General features: G+C 35.6%; 1 protein-coding gene across 5 annotated transcripts in view; it reads left to right on the plus strand.

Moving 5' to 3' along the window:
• PKP4 (plakophilin 4) overlaps positions 1-19432 on the plus strand; it is a 230779-nt gene that overhangs the window by 149860 nt on the left and 61487 nt on the right. For all 5 annotated transcript variants that reach the window (XM_025404979.1, XM_025404982.1, XM_025404980.1 and 2 more), the window contains exon 4: positions 1297-1331. In XM_025404979.1, coding sequence (XP_025260764.1) covers positions 1297-1331 — 35 coding nt within the window. The remainder of the gene's footprint in view (positions 1-1296; positions 1332-19432) is intronic.

Genomic DNA, 19432 nt, shown 5'->3' on the forward strand with positions numbered 1-19432 from the left:
GGAGTTTCTATGGAATCTAGGGTTTTCAACCAGCAAGTTTCATAACCACATAATGACTTGGGGAAAGTATCAAGGGGGTAATAAGAACTTAAAATCTTAGAAATACTGCACTAAAAGGGCTGTTCCTCCCCTGCTCCACGTTCTTTGTTTTGCAAAATGTTTCCTTAAGCCCAGAGTCACACTCCTTTTTCTATAAATTTAATAAGCACTCAAAAAATACCATGAATATATGTCCTTTTTCTGGTTTTTTAAAAGGAAAAAAAGTACAAATGATTAAAAAGAAAAAGAATATAATGGCTGTACTCATGGATATAACTGCTAGCACATTGGTTTTTATTTTTCTAGACTTCTAGTCATATTGTCTATGTGTCTATATGTGTTTAATGCAAAAATGGGATCACAAGCTGTTCTGCCAGGTAGCACAGTGATACGGTGCGCGAGTTTGGAATCTGACTGTCCTGGGTGTGGTTCCAGCTCTTCGAATTACCAGCATATGTTTCTTTATCTGTAAGATAACAATGAGGATGTACCTGTTCACAAGATTGTGATAAATAATATGAAGGAGATCATATGTGAAATGCTTAATCTAGCATTTAATAAATGCTTAATAATCCATTATTTTGTTCCTGCATTCTGCCGCACTGTCCCTATAACACCATGATTTCCTGTATTGATTGGGGCAAGAGGGGTGGCAACCAGGGAGGCAGTGATATGTTTTTATGCACAAATTTTTTAAATGCACACTCTAATAACCAAGGAAAACACATAGCTGTCACTTTATCCTGGCTTATAGGACCTTATATTTTTGATATAAAGTTCTGTGTTTTAAATTTTATAAGGCAACATTCAATTCAAAAGTGGCCTCGGTAAATTTTGTCTGTTATATGTTTTGTCTCTGTTCTAATTGCCACTTTTGAAAATAAGTAAAATAAACTGTTTAACAGCCTTTTTGGTTCCTTTTCATATATATGATACATATGTAGTTTTCATATTATCACAAAAAAACTGTAGTACATCATGTAAGTACTGTGAATATCATACAGTTGTGCTGTTTTGTCTTCAAGTAGAATTTTATGTCATTTTATAATTTGCCTTAATTTCCAAATAGAAACAATTTTTGTTCCAATTTTAAATACTATCTAAAAATTAGCTTAGATAAGTTTAAATTTTATTTAAGGTTTTTATGCTTTTGTATAATTTAATGTGGAAATTAAATGTTAATATGCAAAACAGGTCCCAAGCTAAATTTTGTGACAAAACAAATAAATGTTTCATTTTTTCCTTCTTTTTCTTTAGCTCAACTGAGAAGTCATTTCCTTGGAGAGCAACAGGTATGTTTTTTATTATATAAGAGTTATGTTTGATAAACACAAATTACATAGCCTACTCTCTTAATTTACTATTTCTTGGTGAAATAAGCCAAGCAAAGCCTTTAATAGTGACAATATTGAGCTATGTTGCTTTGGAATAGTAGTTCTTAATATGCTTAAGTTTTTAGTATAATTGAGTAAATTTGTATATGTCAACTGTAATGAAAAAGCATTGAACAGCAGTATTTTTAATATCAACCCCATATCTGAAAATTTCCTTTTCCATCATAAGAAAACACAGGGCTGACCTCAAAAAAAGTTATTATATAATCGAGAAAGCTGCTAATTATACAAATTGGGTCTTTCACTGTTTATCATACTCAGAGAAAAGATGCTTGAAGTTTTCATTTTTTTAATGTATCCGCATGTTTCTAATAGTGTGGTAGCTTTTCATGTAGTCTGTCTTTTCTTTTTAACCTAAATTCACCACATAGAAAGGATGAATTACATTAAGGAGACTGTCTGCCACTTACACAAATCGTTGATGTCTTCATACCCAGCCTTCACTCAGTAAATGTTTATTGAGCATTCACATCATGTACCGGATGCTGTGCACATTGCTGGGCAGTGATGGGCATAACACACACTTGTCCCTGTCCCCTTCCCCCATGGAGCTTACATTGTAAATAGTAATGTGAACAATGTTGTAATGCTGGAATAGGCATTGATATGTAAATACTTTGGCCCTTTTCAAACAAGACTTGAATTGAGGAAGACTTAGATAACCAAATGCCCAGTATCTGAGTTTATCTAAACCTGGTGCCAGGATTCTGGTGTTCCTTATAGTGCATACAAGACACTTGGCTGTCATACAAAGAAGTTATTTCCCCCCAAAAAAAGGTGTTAACTCAAACTGTTAATGAGGCAGAAACATGTGAAAAGCTACCTAACAGTAAGACTTCTAAACAGTTTAATACAAGGCAAGACACACCTTGAAATAATATGTGGTTGACTGCCAAGTAAGTATTATGTGGGAAATATTGATGTAAGTGGACAAGCCACATCTGAGATGGCAGAGGAGATGGTCTTGCAGCCTTGGGCTTGATGGACCACTCTGGAGAGGGCATTGTCACTGGGCAAGAGAAGAGACAACACAAGTGTCAGGGGAAGGGAACATGTAAAACTGGTTTGGGAGGTGGTAAGATGTGCAAAGGCAGAGGGCTGAACTGGCTGAAATTACAGAGATCTGTAAGTTCCAGGGACTTGATACTCTCTCTGTGGGGAGACACTAAAAATCCTTGAGGCAAAGTGTCATATTATTTAAACATTTCTCAGAAGAAACAGCAGAGCTGTGAACTGGTGGGAGGAAAAATTAGTGACAAGATAGACCAATTGAAAGCTTATTGCAGAATTTGATGTGTGAGATCATCTAGGCGATTCATGGGGATTTAGAGGCTGGTGTGATGGTGAGGTGGGTATGCAATAACTGTGAGGTTTTGTGTTTGGGAGGATGGTACAATTAAAACAATTAGGAGTGTCAAAATGGAGAGCCAGTTTTAGTGGGGGTGCTCTGGACCACAGTGTGAGATGTGTTAGATTTGAGATGATGAAAGGGCAGCAAGTGACACCACTCAATAAGCATTTAGAAATGTGATTACTAGAGAAAGCCCTTATTCAAATGTGAAGAAAACACTTCTGTTAAACCAATAGGTCCATGCATATTAATACTTTATTATGTGGTTCAGACATGTGGGCCAGAGTGCTGTGGATAAAGGACAACTGAGTTAGAGAAAGCATGCCTGAAACCTAGGAGAGCAGCCTATGCCAGGAGAAAGCTGCTGCTTTTTATTCTTGGGAGGTAATGAGAGAGTGATCTGAAATCTGACCAGGGCGGACAAAGGGAGTCAGTTGAGATACGGTGTTATTTCCCCCACTTTGTCACAGCATTTAAGGTGGTTACTGAGAGCCAGAGCCGTGTCTGCTCTGTTCAACAAAGCATTCCAAGGGCCTTGTGGATGGTAGACCCTAGATAATTCACCACCTGAGCGAATGACTACTGTATACATGAATGAATAGTAAATGCTTCTTTACACTGTCCTAGGAATATTTAGTGTGCATATATTAGCTTCACAACCAAATTCTAAGCCCTTGAAAAGTATCTCTTTTTTCTCTCCTACTTCATCCCTAGAAAATGCCCAACCTTTAGAAGGTATTAAAAATATACCTAATGCCCCGTCTCTACTAAAAATACAAAAAATTAGCCAGGTGCGGTGGTGGGCGCCTGTAGTCCCAGCTACTCGGGAGGCTGAGGCAGGAGAATGGCATGAACCCGGGAGGTGGAGCTTGCAGTGAGCCAAGATTGTGCCACTGCACTCCAGCCTGGGCGACAGAGCAAGACTCCATCTCAAAAAAAATATATATATATATACCTAATGAGTAAATGAGATGAATATTTTCATTTAGTAACAAAATCTGTATTTTGAAAAAATACATACACAAGGAAGTTATGTTTTTAAAAATGACAAGAACTATTTTTGATTCATAACTTGACTCGCAATGCCTTAAAACCTTTATAGCCTAGCAGGACGTTAGTACAGTATTGCAGGTTTGTCTTTTTTATGGCAAATTTGGCACACATGCATTTGAACTTAATTCTTTTTGTTTCTCTTAACAGCCTTTTCTTTATGTATAATATACAAATTTCTTTATTATAATAGCTTTATTGAGAGGTAATTCATACTATATAGTTTACCCACTTATAGAATACTCTTAAGTGTTTTTTAATATATTCTAAGTTGTGCGTCTATCACCACAATCAATTTTAGAACATTTTCATCACCCCTAAAAGAAACCAGTGTGCCAGTTAGCAGTCACCCATTTTACCCCCAAACTTACCAGTCTTAGGCAACCACTACTCTATTATACTTTCTTTCTTTATGGATTTGCCTATTCTAGACATTTCAGTTGAATAGAATCATACATGTGGTCCTTGTGGCTGGTTCCTTTCACTTGGCATGATTTTTTCAAGGTTCATCCTTATCGTAGCATGTGACAGTAGTTTATTCCTTTTTCTGGCTGAATAATATTTCATTTATTGATTCATCAATTGGTGGACATTTAGGTCTTCCTACTTTTGGCTGTTATGAATAATGCTTTTATGACCATTTACATAAAATTTTTGAATATATGTTTTCAATTCTCTTAAGTATAAACCTATTAGTGGAATTGCTAGGTCACATGGTAACCCTGTGTTTAACCTGTTAAGCAACTACCAGATTATTTCCCAGAGTGGCTGTACCATTTAACATTTCCACCAGTTAAAAATAACAGTTCTGCAGCAGAATGGCGTGAACCCGGGAGGCGGAGCTTGCAGTGAGCAGAGATAGCGCCACTGCACTCCAGCCTGGGCAACAGAGCGAGACTCCGTCTCAAAAATAAAATAACAGTTCTGACTTCTCCACATCCTCTCAAACACTTGTTATTATCTTTTTGATTATAGCTGTCCTAGTGGGTGTGAAGTAATATCTCATTGTGGTTTTGAATTAAATTTCCCTGACAGCAAATACTCCTTTTTTGGGGGTAGAGGAGGTTAATTTTTAGTTTTAGTTACTCAAGCAGTGGTGAATAATATAGAGCTTGTTGTATTTTAACTTTACCAACTGCTTTCATCTCTACTTTCTTTTTCACTTTGTAAACATAATTTTTCTCCTGGTTCTAAGTGTAATATATACTCATCAAAAGATACTTGGAAAATATTTAAAAAGTACAAAAAGTGGATAAAATTACTTATAATCAAACTCATCACTTAGCCTTTCTGTACATTTCTGTGTTACATGCAGCTTTTTTTACCTTTTCAGTGAAAATTCTTCAAATTCATCTTTAAGACTACATAATTATTTCTGAAATATTTATTGAGACAAACACTTGTCTAGCACGTGATTGTCAATGTTTAAAGCAAACATCCTTGCCCTCTTAAGAACTTCAGGTTTAGGCCGGGCGCGGTGGCTCACGCCTGTAATCCCAGCACTTTGGGAGGCCGAGGCGGGCGGATCACAAGGTCAGGAGATCGAGACCACGGTGAAACCTCGTCTCTACTAAAAATACAAAAAAAAATTAGCCGGGCGCGGTAGTGGGCGCCTGTAGTCCCAGCTACTCGGGAGGCTGAGGCAGGAGAATGGCGGGAACCCGGGAGGCGGAGCTTGCAGTGAGCTGAGATCCGGCCACTGCACTCCAGCCTGGGCGACAGAGCAAGACTCCGTCTCAAAAAAAAAAAAAAAAAGAACTTCAGGTTTAATGAAGGTGAACTATAGTAGAGATGTATAACTATATTCACTTACAGTTGGGGGATAGGGGAATTCTGTAAGGGAAAATCGTATATACCATATTTACCCATATCTCTAGTATCGGACATTCAGGTTTTTTCTTATTTTTTACTATTTTAAATAACAGTGTGGTAACCATCCCTGTATATAAAATTATATCGTCACCTTTGATTTGAAATTTATTTAAAGTACGTGAATATTTTAATGCTTTTGCTATATGTAATCAAGTTGCTTTCCTGAAAGATTGTATTAATTTTCCCTCCCTCCAGGTGTATGGGATTGATCTTCTCATATTGCCACATTAGTGTCATCATTTGTATTTCTAATTATCTGGAGAATATAGAAGTACAATATAGATTGCCCTTTTCTATTGGGGAATTAGTGTTTGATGGATAAGAGTTCTTTGTAACCCAGAGATAATAGGTGTATTTATTAGCCAGGGTTCAGTTGGGAAAACAGAACCCGTGCCAGGTAGTTCAACATACAGAATTTGATACAGAAAATGTACAGTTATGAAAGTGTGGGTTGGAAGATTTGAGTGATTAAACAGGATGATGAAGCACCCAAGAGATAATGATGCCAGGAAGCTGCTATCATCCCTAGGACTACAAAGGCAAAGGGGTAGGTAGGTGGTTTTGTCAGAGTCCTAGAGTTGGAGCAGTTGTAGGGGCTTCGGATCAGGAGATTTCCAGCATTAGTTGGAACCAGGAAGGAGATGCCACCCCTGCCAGAAATGTTGTTTAAAATAGAGCCAGAGAAATACCCTGATTTCCCCATGCAATTTTTCTCCTAACCCTCACCGGTCTGTACACTGGCTGAACTGAGCTGGAGAGGGCATTTGTAGATTTTTAATTACCAAAAGCCCAGCAGACCCTGCATATAATCATGTGTTGATTTACAGCCTAGAGAGAATGAATTTAGATTATGAAGACACATTATAGTGGATGAAATAGCTAGGGCCTTGGCATCCTTTCTACTCCCTCCCCATTGCTTAAGTCATTTGACTACAATCTTCAGGGTTTTTATCATGGCCAAGTAACAAATATGAGTACAAAAAAATAGAAAAAACCAATAAGACCTACTATTTGATAGCACAACAGGGTGACTATAATCAATAATTTAATTGTACATTTCAAAATAACTATAATTAGATTGTTTATAACGCAAAGGATAAATGCTTAAGGGGATAGATACACTATTCTCCATGATGTGATTATTATGCATTGCATGCCTGTATCAAAACACTTAATATACCTTATAAACATATATACCCTCACTGTACCCACAAAAATTTAAAATTAAAAAATTAAGAGAAAACCATATATACTATTATGTGCTTAGTATTTTCCTTTACATTAAAGTTTTCAAATCTTTTTTTTTTACTTTTCTAGTAGGCTGAGCAATCAGCTGTTAAATATAAAAATATATATAATACACAAGCGAATGTATTAAATGATTTAAATTGAATACATAATAATTAAGTGTTGTCCAAATAGCTCCTCAAGTACTTTAGTGTTAGGCAGATACTAATTCAGTGGCTCATCTCCCTTCACCACAGGTGTGTCCATAATTCACACTTAATAACTGCATATAGTTCCTTATTTTTCTCAGAGCACACTCTTTACTAAAACTCATATTCAAGCCTAGTAGTTACATTTACTTATGTTTTTTTCCTTTGATGGGAAGGAGGAAGGGTATTAACTTCTAAACATGGCAATCACAACTGGTATTTACTTTCTAATATTTTAATTGTATAATGTTGTAGTTTTTCTTAAGTTTACCCACTTTTCAGCCATATTTATGACATTTAAATTGTAACCATGGCAATAAGCTACAGTTAGAAGAGTAGAAAATTGAAAATTTATGAATAAAAGAGTAAAATCTTATTTTCTTCATATTTCCTTTTTTTTTTTTTTTTTTTTTTGAGAAGGAGTCTTGCTCTGTTGCCAAAGCCGAAGTTCAGTGGCACCACTGCAACCGCCACCTCCTGGGTTCAAGAGATTCTTCTGTCTCTGCCTCCCGAGTAGCTGGAATTACAAGCGTGCACCACCACACTCGGCTAATTTTTGTATTTTTTTTTTTTAATTGGAGATGGGGTTTTGCCATATTGGCCAGGCTGGTCTTGAACTCCTAACCTCAGGTGATCCGCCAACTCTGCCTCCCAAAGTGCTGGATTACAGGCATGAGCCACTGCACCAGCCCATATTTCCTTTTCTAGTAACTATAGATGCTCTTTATAACTTTGAGTGTATATTAATAATTGGGATAAAACAGCAGTGTCGCTGCTGCTTTTTCTATAAATTTTGAGACTTTTTTTTTTCTTTGCTGCTTTGGCCGCAAAGATATTGAACATAGTATGAAAATCATCTATTTTAGAATTAGGCAGCCCTACTCAGCATAAATGAGGAGTGGCTTAAATGTGAAAAATATTTAAAAGACCTTCAGTCCACTTAGTCTTTGGCTGGGTCTTGACAAAAGCAAATCTTTATTTGTTTTCTGGTTTCCTATACAACATTTCACAATAGTGAAATAGAAAGTCCTCATTTGTCCTCATTTATTTTTATACTTTGCATGTTTACTTGCGGACACTTTCTCTACCTTTTCTCTTAAGTTTTATAAATTGACTTGAAAAGCTTAGCTCTTTAGAAGTCTTTCAGCAATAGGTGTATTGTTAGAGATGCAAGGGTTTGATCACTGCTTAGGAGCGATCCCTGCCTACTCAGATGTTTTCAGGATGTTACATTCTGTTGAAATGTGGTAAACTGGAACCAGCTGCTGAATTGGATTTTGAATAGCTAACCTACTGCAGCACCATTTTCTAAGGAAGAGCTTAGGATGCCCTAGGCAGAAAAGATTTTCATTTCACTTTCATTTCATTTGATTGAGGAGACTCTAGCTTGCTTGTTTGTGTGTTTATTACTGGGGGAGGGGGGCGGAAGTTAAGAGGGGTAGGACGTTTGAAAACAAAAAGCCCAAGTTTCTGAAGTATGGGAGCGGAGAGAGATACTACCAAAAGAATGAGGAAGAGCTGCCCATTCTGCCAAACATTTTTATTTTCTCAGGTCTTTAAACTTCTTCCCTAGAAGTAATAAAGTTGTTTTAGAGCATTTATGCTTTATGATTATCTTGACTTTTGCCCTTTCTCTTCATTATTCTGTACCTCTAGCTTACCAGTGTTACATATTTGCATTCTAAAAATATAAATGCACATCTTTTGTGTTTTTTTATGAGGAGCAGTTTATGTTTCAGCTTTGTCTTTTCTTGCATATCTTATAACCTTGTATTCTGCTAAAACATTCCAAGAGAATGTTATGTTAGTGTTCCCTTCTGTTTCCATAATATTAGTGTGTCTGTTTTTCCATTGTTCACTTCTTCACATCTCTAAATATACAATCTATGTGTGCCGTCAAAATTTGAGGTAACTTGTCAGAACATATATAATACAATAAAAAATAAACATAAAAATCACAGAAAATATATACTAGAATAATAGGTAAAGGGTGACGAAAGTGAGAATGCATATATAATCATAATTCTTCATGAGGGAGAATACTATACAGAATCTTTTTCTTTAAATCCTTTGAATGTACCTCTTTTTTAAGAAAAACACCAACTCAGTAATAAAAATAGCTACAAGCAGTATATGCTACCCATCAGAAAGAATCCATAGATTGAAGCCATGGATTGAAATTTTTGGTCAAAGCAGTCATTGGTTGTTACTTAGGTCCCCCAGTCTCATTCCGTGAAATGAATTTTGCTACAAGTCACAATATCATAGTTTTTCTGTTTGCGAGAAAAAAAAAATTACTAGGGTTTAGGTGGTTGCCAACTTGAGTAGATCTGTATAAAATGCAGGGGAGGAGAATCGGCCTCAGAATTCAGCCTCCCTCTGCCCCAGCTCTTCCTAGCACATTAGACCAGGAGCAGCCCATCTTACAGAGCTGGAATGTGCCACTCTGTCCCCACCAGCCAGTCAGCCAAGCTCATTCTTTTTAACACTGCTGTGTTCCTAGAAAAAGAAAGTGTTCAAGAAATGGGTGGATGTTACGTAGGTGATAAAGAATTGGTACTCATGGATAAGAAATTAGAGGCCAAAAAAGATTGGAATCTCTACCAAAACAAGTGAGAGAAATTTTCTGGTTGACTCAGAAGGCACTAAGGGGTTAATAGATTTGGATGAACAGTAGAGAAAATAGTAACAATTCTAGGCAGTTAGGAGTGTTGATGTTAGACAGTATATATGGAAGGGAAGAAAAAAGACCATAGTAAAATAGGAAGTTTAAAACTGATTCCATAACTTCACAGTGCTACATCATTTATTGTGTAACATGTATTGAAGTGGTATGATTTTAACATACTATTGATTTAAATCATTACTGTGTGGAATACTGGCATTAGTTAATGTTTACTACTAAATTTAAGACTGTAGGAGCTAGGCTGTGCATTTTGTTTGTGTATTTAAATTTTGTTTCTAAAATGTATGAATACAAGTTTCTTCCACTGGGATGAGCTTTAAAAAAAAGAAAGAAAAAACCATCAATACTGAAAATAAATGACAAAAGAGAAAGTAGACCTAAGTCAATTTATCTTTTCTTTTTCCTCTATCTGGTACAAGTAATTTACAACACAAAAATTCATCAGCACATCATGAGATAAGAAGTTGACTTAAATGGAAACACTTTATGCCTCAGTAGAAATGTATTGAGTTTATAAAGGAGATACAGTAGGAAGTGAGTATTCTATTGTACATGTTCATAAACAGAATATTAGATCAGCAGTCATGTATAAAGGACTATTGAGGATTTTGGATGCCATCATTTATTGTAGCCATAAACTTTACAAATGACAAAACTTTATCATATATTTCTTCCTGTTTCTCTTCTAAATACAAGGATGATAAGAATTTCGCTTAAAATCAGCTGTAGAGTACGAGTTTCTCTCCCTTATTTTTTGCACGTCCATTTTAGCCACACAGTTATGACTGCCTTCTTTCCAACTGCAGTGCGATAGCTTCCTGATTGCCACTGTAAAAGCTCTTCTTAACTTACTGTTTTAAGATGAAAATAAGATATGCTTCTTTAAAAAAAAAAAAAGTCTGGAAGAATCTGAATAAAAGGTAGAAATTTCCTTCATTCCAACATGTTCCCATACCATGACCACCACACCTACACAACTAACTATACACAGACACAACGTATAGGAAAAAGTCTGGAATAATGAAACAGCCCAGACTGTTACCTGTGTTTGTATGTATGTCGAAGTATCCACACACATTGGAGTTGTTTGTTTTGGTTTAACACAAATAAAGATACACTCTATGTTGTTCTGTGACCTTTAAGTTTTTCCCCTAACATTACAAAATAATGGATGTGTTTCTATGTCAGTATATAAAGCCCTATTTCTTTTTAATGGCAAAATAGTGTCCATCGTTTGAAAATTTATATAACCAGTTTCTTATCAGTGAACATTTTGTTTTTTCCAGTTTTCTACTTTGTCAGACAATGGCAAAGATTCTTTCTGCACACATATGAGTGTCTCTGATAGGATTTCTGTAACTGAAACTTCCTGGACAAGGGTGTTTACATTTTAATTTTGGCAAATATTGTCAGTTTGCCCACCAGAAAGCTTAAGAATTAATGCTCCTACTGATAGCACCTGGTAGTCCTATCTGCACTTACTATGTTACCAGAGTACAGGAATGTAAATCTTCATGAATACTTAAAATTTTAATAAGTTACTAGGCTTTAACAAAAACATTTGTTTCAAATTTCTCTATATCATAAAACTTAGGAACAGATTGAACGAAGTAAGATAATTTTTAAATATCATTATTAACTATTCATTAAATCATAACACTCCATGGAAACTTGAGCATACCCCTGACCATCATGTTAATTAACTCGTTCTCATGGAGATTGGAGATCAGCATGACCTTAGAATTTAGTAAAATTCTAAGTTTCCTGTCAATTTGGCTTTCTTCTGTCTTCGTAGCTGGCTCAAAATGATCAGATACATTTTTCTATCACGAAAAATGCAACAACCACTACCAAATCAAGCAAAAACAAACATTTAAAAAATCACCGTTAGATATAATTGTGGGTGCCAACAACTCACTCCCGAGGTTCCTACACAGTGCTGCACTGTAGAGTCACCTGTGGAGCTACTAAAATCTTGATGCCCAAGCATCACCCCAACACAATTCAGTTCAAAAGTCTGAGCTGGGAACCAGGCGTCAGTGGGGTTTAACGAGTCCCCAGGTGACTCCAGTGTGCACAGTTTGAGAACCACTGCTTTATTCTAAAACCTAGTCATTAAAAAGAAGAATTAAACATTTATCCTACCTGTCCTGTTCATATTTCAGGATAACTAAATAATTCTAGCTATTATGTAAAATATTCCAAAAGAATTCCTGCTGATAAATGTAGAAAGAATAATAAAATTAGAAAAATCACCAGTTTGCAAGACCTAATGAAATAAGTCAAGCAAAAATTGTCAATGGATGCTGAAACCTCTTAAGTTCCCAACCCTAGCTGTGCATTAGAATCACCCTGGGAGTTTTTAAAAATTCCGGTATTCAGAATACAGCGTAGACTGATTGAATTGGAATATCTGAGTGTGGGACTTGGACAGCAGTAGTGTTAAAATTCCACCCAATTTTCAATGCAGGTGATTGCATTTTGCAACCAAGGTTGAGAACCATTGCATTAGGAGACAGGTTGGTGGTAAACTTGACAGAAGGATTAAGCTGCCACTACCTGCATTGCCTGATAGATCTTAGCAACCCTGAAAGTTGTGATATGAAAGGTGTCATGTACATGGCACCATTCATAAAGTATGCTACCCACAAAGGCTTGACCTGAAAGCTTTTAGCTATAACCTTCTGCTTAAAGAAATAGTGTATTTAGAGGAATAAGTAAATTACATGAGAAAACCATCAGACAAATTCAGGATGTGGAACAACTTAAAAGTGTATTGCTGCAGTTTCCTCAGTGCATCAAAAACATGAAAATGAAGGAATGGGTGCCCCTTTCTAAATTGAGGGACTTAAATAACAATTGTACTGAAATGCAATCAGTAAACCTTATTTCAGCCTGACTAGTACAAGCCAACTGAAGAAACACATTCCAAGACATCTGAAAACTTTGAATTTGAACTCACTATATGGCATTATGGAATAATTATGGTTTTATGAAGTCCTTATTTTTTAGAGATACAAACGGAAATTTTTAGCGTTGAAATGATCCAATGTGAGAGATTTGTTTTGAAATTATATAACAAAGGAAAAAGATAATGGAAAAAAAGTATGCATAATGCTGATAACTGTTAAACCTGGAATACATTATACTTTTTCTTTCTACCTTTATATATGTTTAAAACTTTAAAAAATTAAATACAAATGCTTTAAACAAAAGTTTTGAAATATGAGGTTAAAAATGGTGTGCTGGAGTGACATGGTAAAGCCAGCAAAATTTTGACCGTATTCTGAAGGTCAGCCCTGACATAAATGGTATGAAGAAACCAACTATGACATGGATGCATGAGTTTCCCAGCCAGTGCATATTATTTAATTTGTAGTTTCCACATATTTGGGATTTTGTGAAATGAATTTTTATTGAACAAATTACCTATATTATACAGAAGATCAGCCTTTCAAGTTTAGAACCATAGATGTCTCAATATGTTTGTCATGGGCCACCACCAAATAAGAGTATTAGATTTTGCCTTAGCAAACTTACACATAATATATGAACAGATCCCCAAAAGCACATTATATGAAAATCAAGTATCCAGTTTTAGCCTTTAGTATTTCATGTTTGATATAAACATGCCAAATATTTAAACTGCCTCGTGCTTTTAGTGATATGTGAAGAAATGTGCTACTAACTATCTAAAATAAAATAGAAATTGTCAAGTCTGAAAACCCTTCTCTTTCTATTACTACCTCCTCAAAACACAGAGCCTTCATTCCTCAATTTATAACTGTTGCTTTGGGACACATCTGAAAGTCACCCTCTATAATTTCACGTTTCATTCCTATGACAAAGTTAGTCTGCATGTGGCTTTATCTTAGTATATTTTACCAAAGAAAAAAAAGATAACTAGTGGAAAAATATAGAAGATCTTATTTCAAAAGAATCGTTTCTTTCTTTTTGATAGTGAATATCATCCTTTATAGGTTTGTGTTTTTAAGAAGGCTTTTTTGGTTTTTAACAAAAGGAATCTTACTTTGTATCTCCCACTGACAGATATTCCCATTTCTATATTTGGTAACTTTTTTTTTCCCAAAGAGAATAAAAAGTGTCTTTGAAAAATATTGTAAGGTGACTTTTGAGCACTTAGTTGTATTTTCCATAAGCTGACTTTTTACATTACAACAGATCCCTTACTTATCCCTTCTTCAGCTTTCCTTGATAGGAAGCGAGAGCCCCTCAGCCATTTATGAAGCCCGTTAAACTCAGTATTGGGCAAGTTATGTCTTGTTCATTTCACTTTGTATTTATAATTCTTAATTCCTTGTTGTTTTTCTTGTTTTCTTTTTATAGGTGTAAAGTATAAATTTTTATAGTAGGTGTGACATCTGTATTTTAATTAGTATCCAGACTGAAAATACTTAACATTCATTTTTATATGACTGTTAGTAGAAATTTCTCTTCAGTTTATTTTTTGTAAAATTTATTTTTAATGGTTTTATGTTCTTGGACAGAATTTATGTATGACCAGGAGATCTCTTTTAGTTTAGGCATTGTGGAAATCACTATGATACCAGTTTATGCATTCACAAAATTTGCTTATACTATAGATTTGAATCCAGGCAGTCAAGCTTTACAGTGAATTTCAAGGCAGACTAGTTGATACTTAAAGCAGAGTTTAAAGTGAAGTAGAAGATACTTCATTAATGGTTTCCATTTTCCAAGACCTTTTATGCAACACTTTTTAGACGGGTAAAATTTTTAGAGCCATTGCCTTATTAATATTGAAAAGATAATATAAATATGCACAAGACCCAAGAATCTAGAAATATTCAAGAACCAGACCAGAAATAGTTTCAAGAAACATGGTCTTTCTGCCTTTCCTTATGTCTTTACTTCCACTAAAATCCAACTTTTAAATGATATCTTATGTATATAGTAGCTTATATTTGAGTCAACAAACTCCAAGTATGTGTAATATTCTTAAAATATCTGTCAACTTGTATTTTCTCCTGTGGAGGAAGGAATACTATTGGTGCTTCATGTTTCCATCACCCTGAAACAACGTTTCTCACTCTGAAACAGGGTTTCCCAGTGGCCTTATTCCCTCTGATGATAAGCTTGCCTGCTATAGAAATAAATCTTGTATGTCACAGAAGGTATAAAGAGGAGAAATCTTTTTGGTGCCACCACCCATGTTCTCTTCCAGAATTTGGCTTTGCTTTTTTGCCATAGGAGGCACTGGACGATTTCTGCACCTCTGTGGAAAGTAGACTCCCTTGTAAGCCTGTGATCCTACAGGAAAGGAGAGCCCCGTGACCAGACAGGAAGTTGAGTCCATGTAACACAGCATTTTCTACTCTTTTTTCCCACAAAATGTTGCCCCTCTGCGTATGACAGCCTAACCTCAGCTCACAGGCCAGAGAGTTGGAAGAAACCATCAAGGAGAGTATCATCTGCCTTAACATTGGGTGCTATTGCCGTCCCAAGAGTCCTGCCAGAACTCACACTACACATTCTTTATGTAAGGACAAACCCCTAAATACCACAGCAACTCAGAACAGACTCAAGCAAGGAGAACCTATCATGAGGTTCCAGTGTGCTGGACTATGAAAGACTAGTCACAGGGTTGTCTATACTAAAAATCTCCTTACTGATCTCTCAGTTCCTGTTTCCATGGTGATTTTACACACACTACAGACCTTCCTCCTTTCATACAGCAAGACATAGATTAACAAAGCAGAACCATTTTAATAATTTCAGGTTCATTAGAGAGGCCTTAGACTCTTTTACTAAGCATATCTTCATACACACTCTGTATATTTGGGGATGTACATTATAAAAAAGATAAAATGTCTCACTTTGTATTCCATCTTTTACAATGAGCTTAATGAGGTGGATGATATACCAGATTTTCGTAGCCCTACAGTGTTATTGTCCCTTACCCACTAGTATTTTTTATAGATGCACCATAACACTTTTTCTAATTATATATTTTTAAATATTAGAGCACTCAAATGAAATGTAATAGACAAGAAGGCCCATGATTCCAATAATTTTGCAGTCTTTGGCACAAATGGAGATTTCATTCTACCTTGAAGCTTGTTCAGTTTCTCTGTCTTTAGATATACATTTTCTTCGAAGATGCTAATTTGATGTTTGAAAGTTCCCCATAGTATATTTCTGGTGTCCCAGAAAACATGTTTGTGATTTTTTTTTTTTTAAGCAACACATGTTCTTCAGTACACTGATTAAAGAAGTAACATTCACATGCTGTTTGCCATTTCTACTTATAAAAATGTCTCGATTTCTTATTCTGATTGTGCTAAATTGTAATATGCCAACTATTTAATTATAGGTTACAGCATTCATCATGAAATGGTTAACTGCATACTATATGCCTCTGTGTTTCTCTAGTGAATTTGACTAACATCTTTCATTCCACATAGCAGAGGTTTTTAAAATTCATTCATCTTAAAGTAAGATTGTTTAAATAATACATAATTGGTAAATGTGAACCCTACCATACTACAGTGAGGAATACTTTATCCAGTAAAATTAGAAGATGTGTTTTCTGTTTACCTGAGATATGATGTCTGTGCATACATAGGTTTGTGCATGTATATAGATAATTTGTGGATTACAAGTTTTCAAAGAAACAAAATAGTAACACTATTTTGAAAACCATTTAAATTTCTTTTCATAAATCAGAATAGATTTCAGGATACTTTGATCTCTGCAGCTATTCTTCATTATTGTTAGGCTCTGCTAAGGAAACAGAAAAATAACTGGATGGCCGAGCACAGTGGCTCATGCCTGTAATCCCAGCACTTTGAGAGGCCAAGATGGGCAGATCACTTAGGGTCAGGAGTTTGAGACCAGCATGGCCAACATAGTGAAACCCCGTCTTTACTAAAAATACAGAAATTAGCTGGGCATGGTAGAACACACCCGTAATCCCAGCTACTCAAGAGGCTGAGGCATGAGAATCACTTGAGCCCAGAGGTTACAGTGAGCCAAGATCGTGCCACTGCATTCCAGCCTGTGTGACAGAGACTCCGTCTCGAAAAAGAAAAAATAACTGAAGACCTTATTTATAGTATAGAAGTTGATTGCTTTATAGTTCATATTAAATAAATCTTTTATTAACTCTTACTTTTATATTTACTTAAAGATAGGTCACAAAACCTAAGTCCTGTCCTTTAAACCCAGTTCCTTAGATTTTCAAATTGGATTCTGGGCACCTGAGAATTTTGTATTTTAGTGTTCTAGTTAGCATCTCAGTGTCCTTTTCTATATTCTGTTTTCTAGGGTGGTGCGTTAAAAAATGTATGAAACAGAGTCCGGTCATAATATTTAAAAGCAATATGGCTCTTATATTACTTTTGGAATAATTTTGTATTGTTTAAGATACTAATTTCGTGAAGTTTTATTAGGGCAACCAGTATGGAATCACATATCTCATGATTCGTGCTTTCTCTGAGGTTATTTATTTTAAATAGCTTCTCATAAGGAAGAGTTTAAATGAGCAAGATTGTTACATGGTTTCTGAGAATATGTTTCATTGAGTGGAAAGACACAATTGCTGAGCTACAGTTTTTAGGGTATATGTCCCTCTTTTTCGTTTTTTTTTTTTTTTTTTTTTTTTTTTTTAAGCTCTGAATAGCTTTCTTTAAAAAGTGGGTGGGCAGCTTACATAAAATTTCTAATGGTTTTGGTTTCCATGGTGAAAAATGTTGAGACCCTGACACTACATGCTACCTAGTGTTTCTAAACCAAAAGCTTTAAAATATTAGTGTCCCAGATTTTACCTTACATTTAACTAACGCTGAGAACTATCTGAACATCTTTTTTTTCCAAGACAGTACATTTTTCCATGTATGTGAAGCCTTGAGGCTACCACAGTGGTACTTTTTATCTGCAGTTTGTTGCTAGTTCATATTTGCTTTCCCAGGGTTCCATTCCTGATGGAACAAAGGTTGATTGCTGCATAGCTCTGATTTCAGGCCAGCACCTGTGCAGCTATTCCCAGCTATTCCAATTCCTTAGCATTTTACTTAATCCTTAGCAAAACTCCTTTGAGAATTACTGTATAAGAATGTTTAGAACTCTGGAAACTCATGATAGAAGCTGTACAAATGAAGCAGAGCACTTTATGGTATTGTCAGCCTGACAGTGACTCAGCTCATGTTTCAACATGTACCAGGGAAACCATATACAATCTTTAATCTTTGCTGAAATTCCAAACTTAAGCAATCAGAACTGTCACAGAATTCTACCACATAGAAGCATTCTGTCAAATAATATAGCAGGAGGCAGGTCGTTAAAAACCTATACTAAGAATGTCAGCTAATCTTTCCAGAGGCTAGGAAACAAAATCTTGAATTGAATCTGACATCAAGTTAAAGGTTTATAATGCACTGGGATTTCCCACTTCTCCCTTAAACCTTGTATTCACCTTCTAAAGCAGCTTAATCAACAGTCCCTAAAAATTTTACTTTGCTTTATATAGCCAAACTTCATTGAACACAGTAAGGTAAAGCCACAGTGCAATGCCAGGCATGAGTCAGCACTCAGTAAAAGGAAGCTGCTGCTGTTACTAGGAGTTTGCTTGTTCAACAAATATTTACTGAGCACCTACTGAGTACTCTGCACCATCCTAGACACTGAGGATATAACAAACCAGATAAAAGTCTGTCTGCCCTTGTGCAGCTTATATTCTAGTGGGGAGAGATGGTGATAAGTGCGATACAGAAAGGGAAAGCTGGCCTCCTGTGGTAAATGGATGCTACTTAGATGTTACTTCCTTTAGGAAAATTTTCCTAAGCTCCATTCCCCCAGACACACACACACACACACACACACACACACACACACACACATCCATATCTTCTCTCATAACTACATAGGGCCTGGTGTGTAGTAGTACCCAGACGGAGAAAGGGAGGGAGGAAAGGAGGTAGACATTTAAATCTTTAGGATTGTATGTTAAACTCCGAATGTGATAAGAATTAAATTAAATTAATTAAAATCTTTGAAGTGAGAGTGAAGCAGCATTTCTGAAAAAAAGTTTGTTAATATAAGGGTTAAATGCGAGGAAGAAATGGCTTGTATTGAAGTCCATTGGAAAATAGGAAAATATATTTTGAAGATATTAGAGAAAGAAGGACATACGGGAATTAAACTGGGAAGAGGCAGCATGATCTATACCACCTAAGTTTACAGCATAAAAAACAGAAGTTTGAATGGGGTTTGTTTTTTTCAAGTTCAAGATGGCAAATGGTACTGTTAAATTAAAGGAGATAATGGAAGAGATGGGTTTGGCTGGAAGAAACAATGATTAGGTTAGACTTGCCCATATTCCTTTAAAAAAGACTAAAGGAATAAAATAAGCAGATGAACAAGAAAGTTTTCATTCCTTGGCAATTCTAAAACTTTGTATAGAGTTCCTTTGACTGTAGGTGACATGAAATATAACATAAAATGTGCTCTACCTTCAGAGGCTTCATCACCAAGCTCAATAATATGAACGTTGTGTAATTTTTCATTTTTAATTGTTCATAAGATGGAGGACCCTTCTTAAAATACTTGGTCTCCATTCTCAGTCTTT

This window comes from Theropithecus gelada, chromosome 12, assembly GCF_003255815.1.
Source record: "Theropithecus gelada isolate Dixy chromosome 12, Tgel_1.0, whole genome shotgun sequence".
NCBI classification, from domain to species: Eukaryota; Metazoa; Chordata; class Mammalia; order Primates; family Cercopithecidae; genus Theropithecus; species Theropithecus gelada.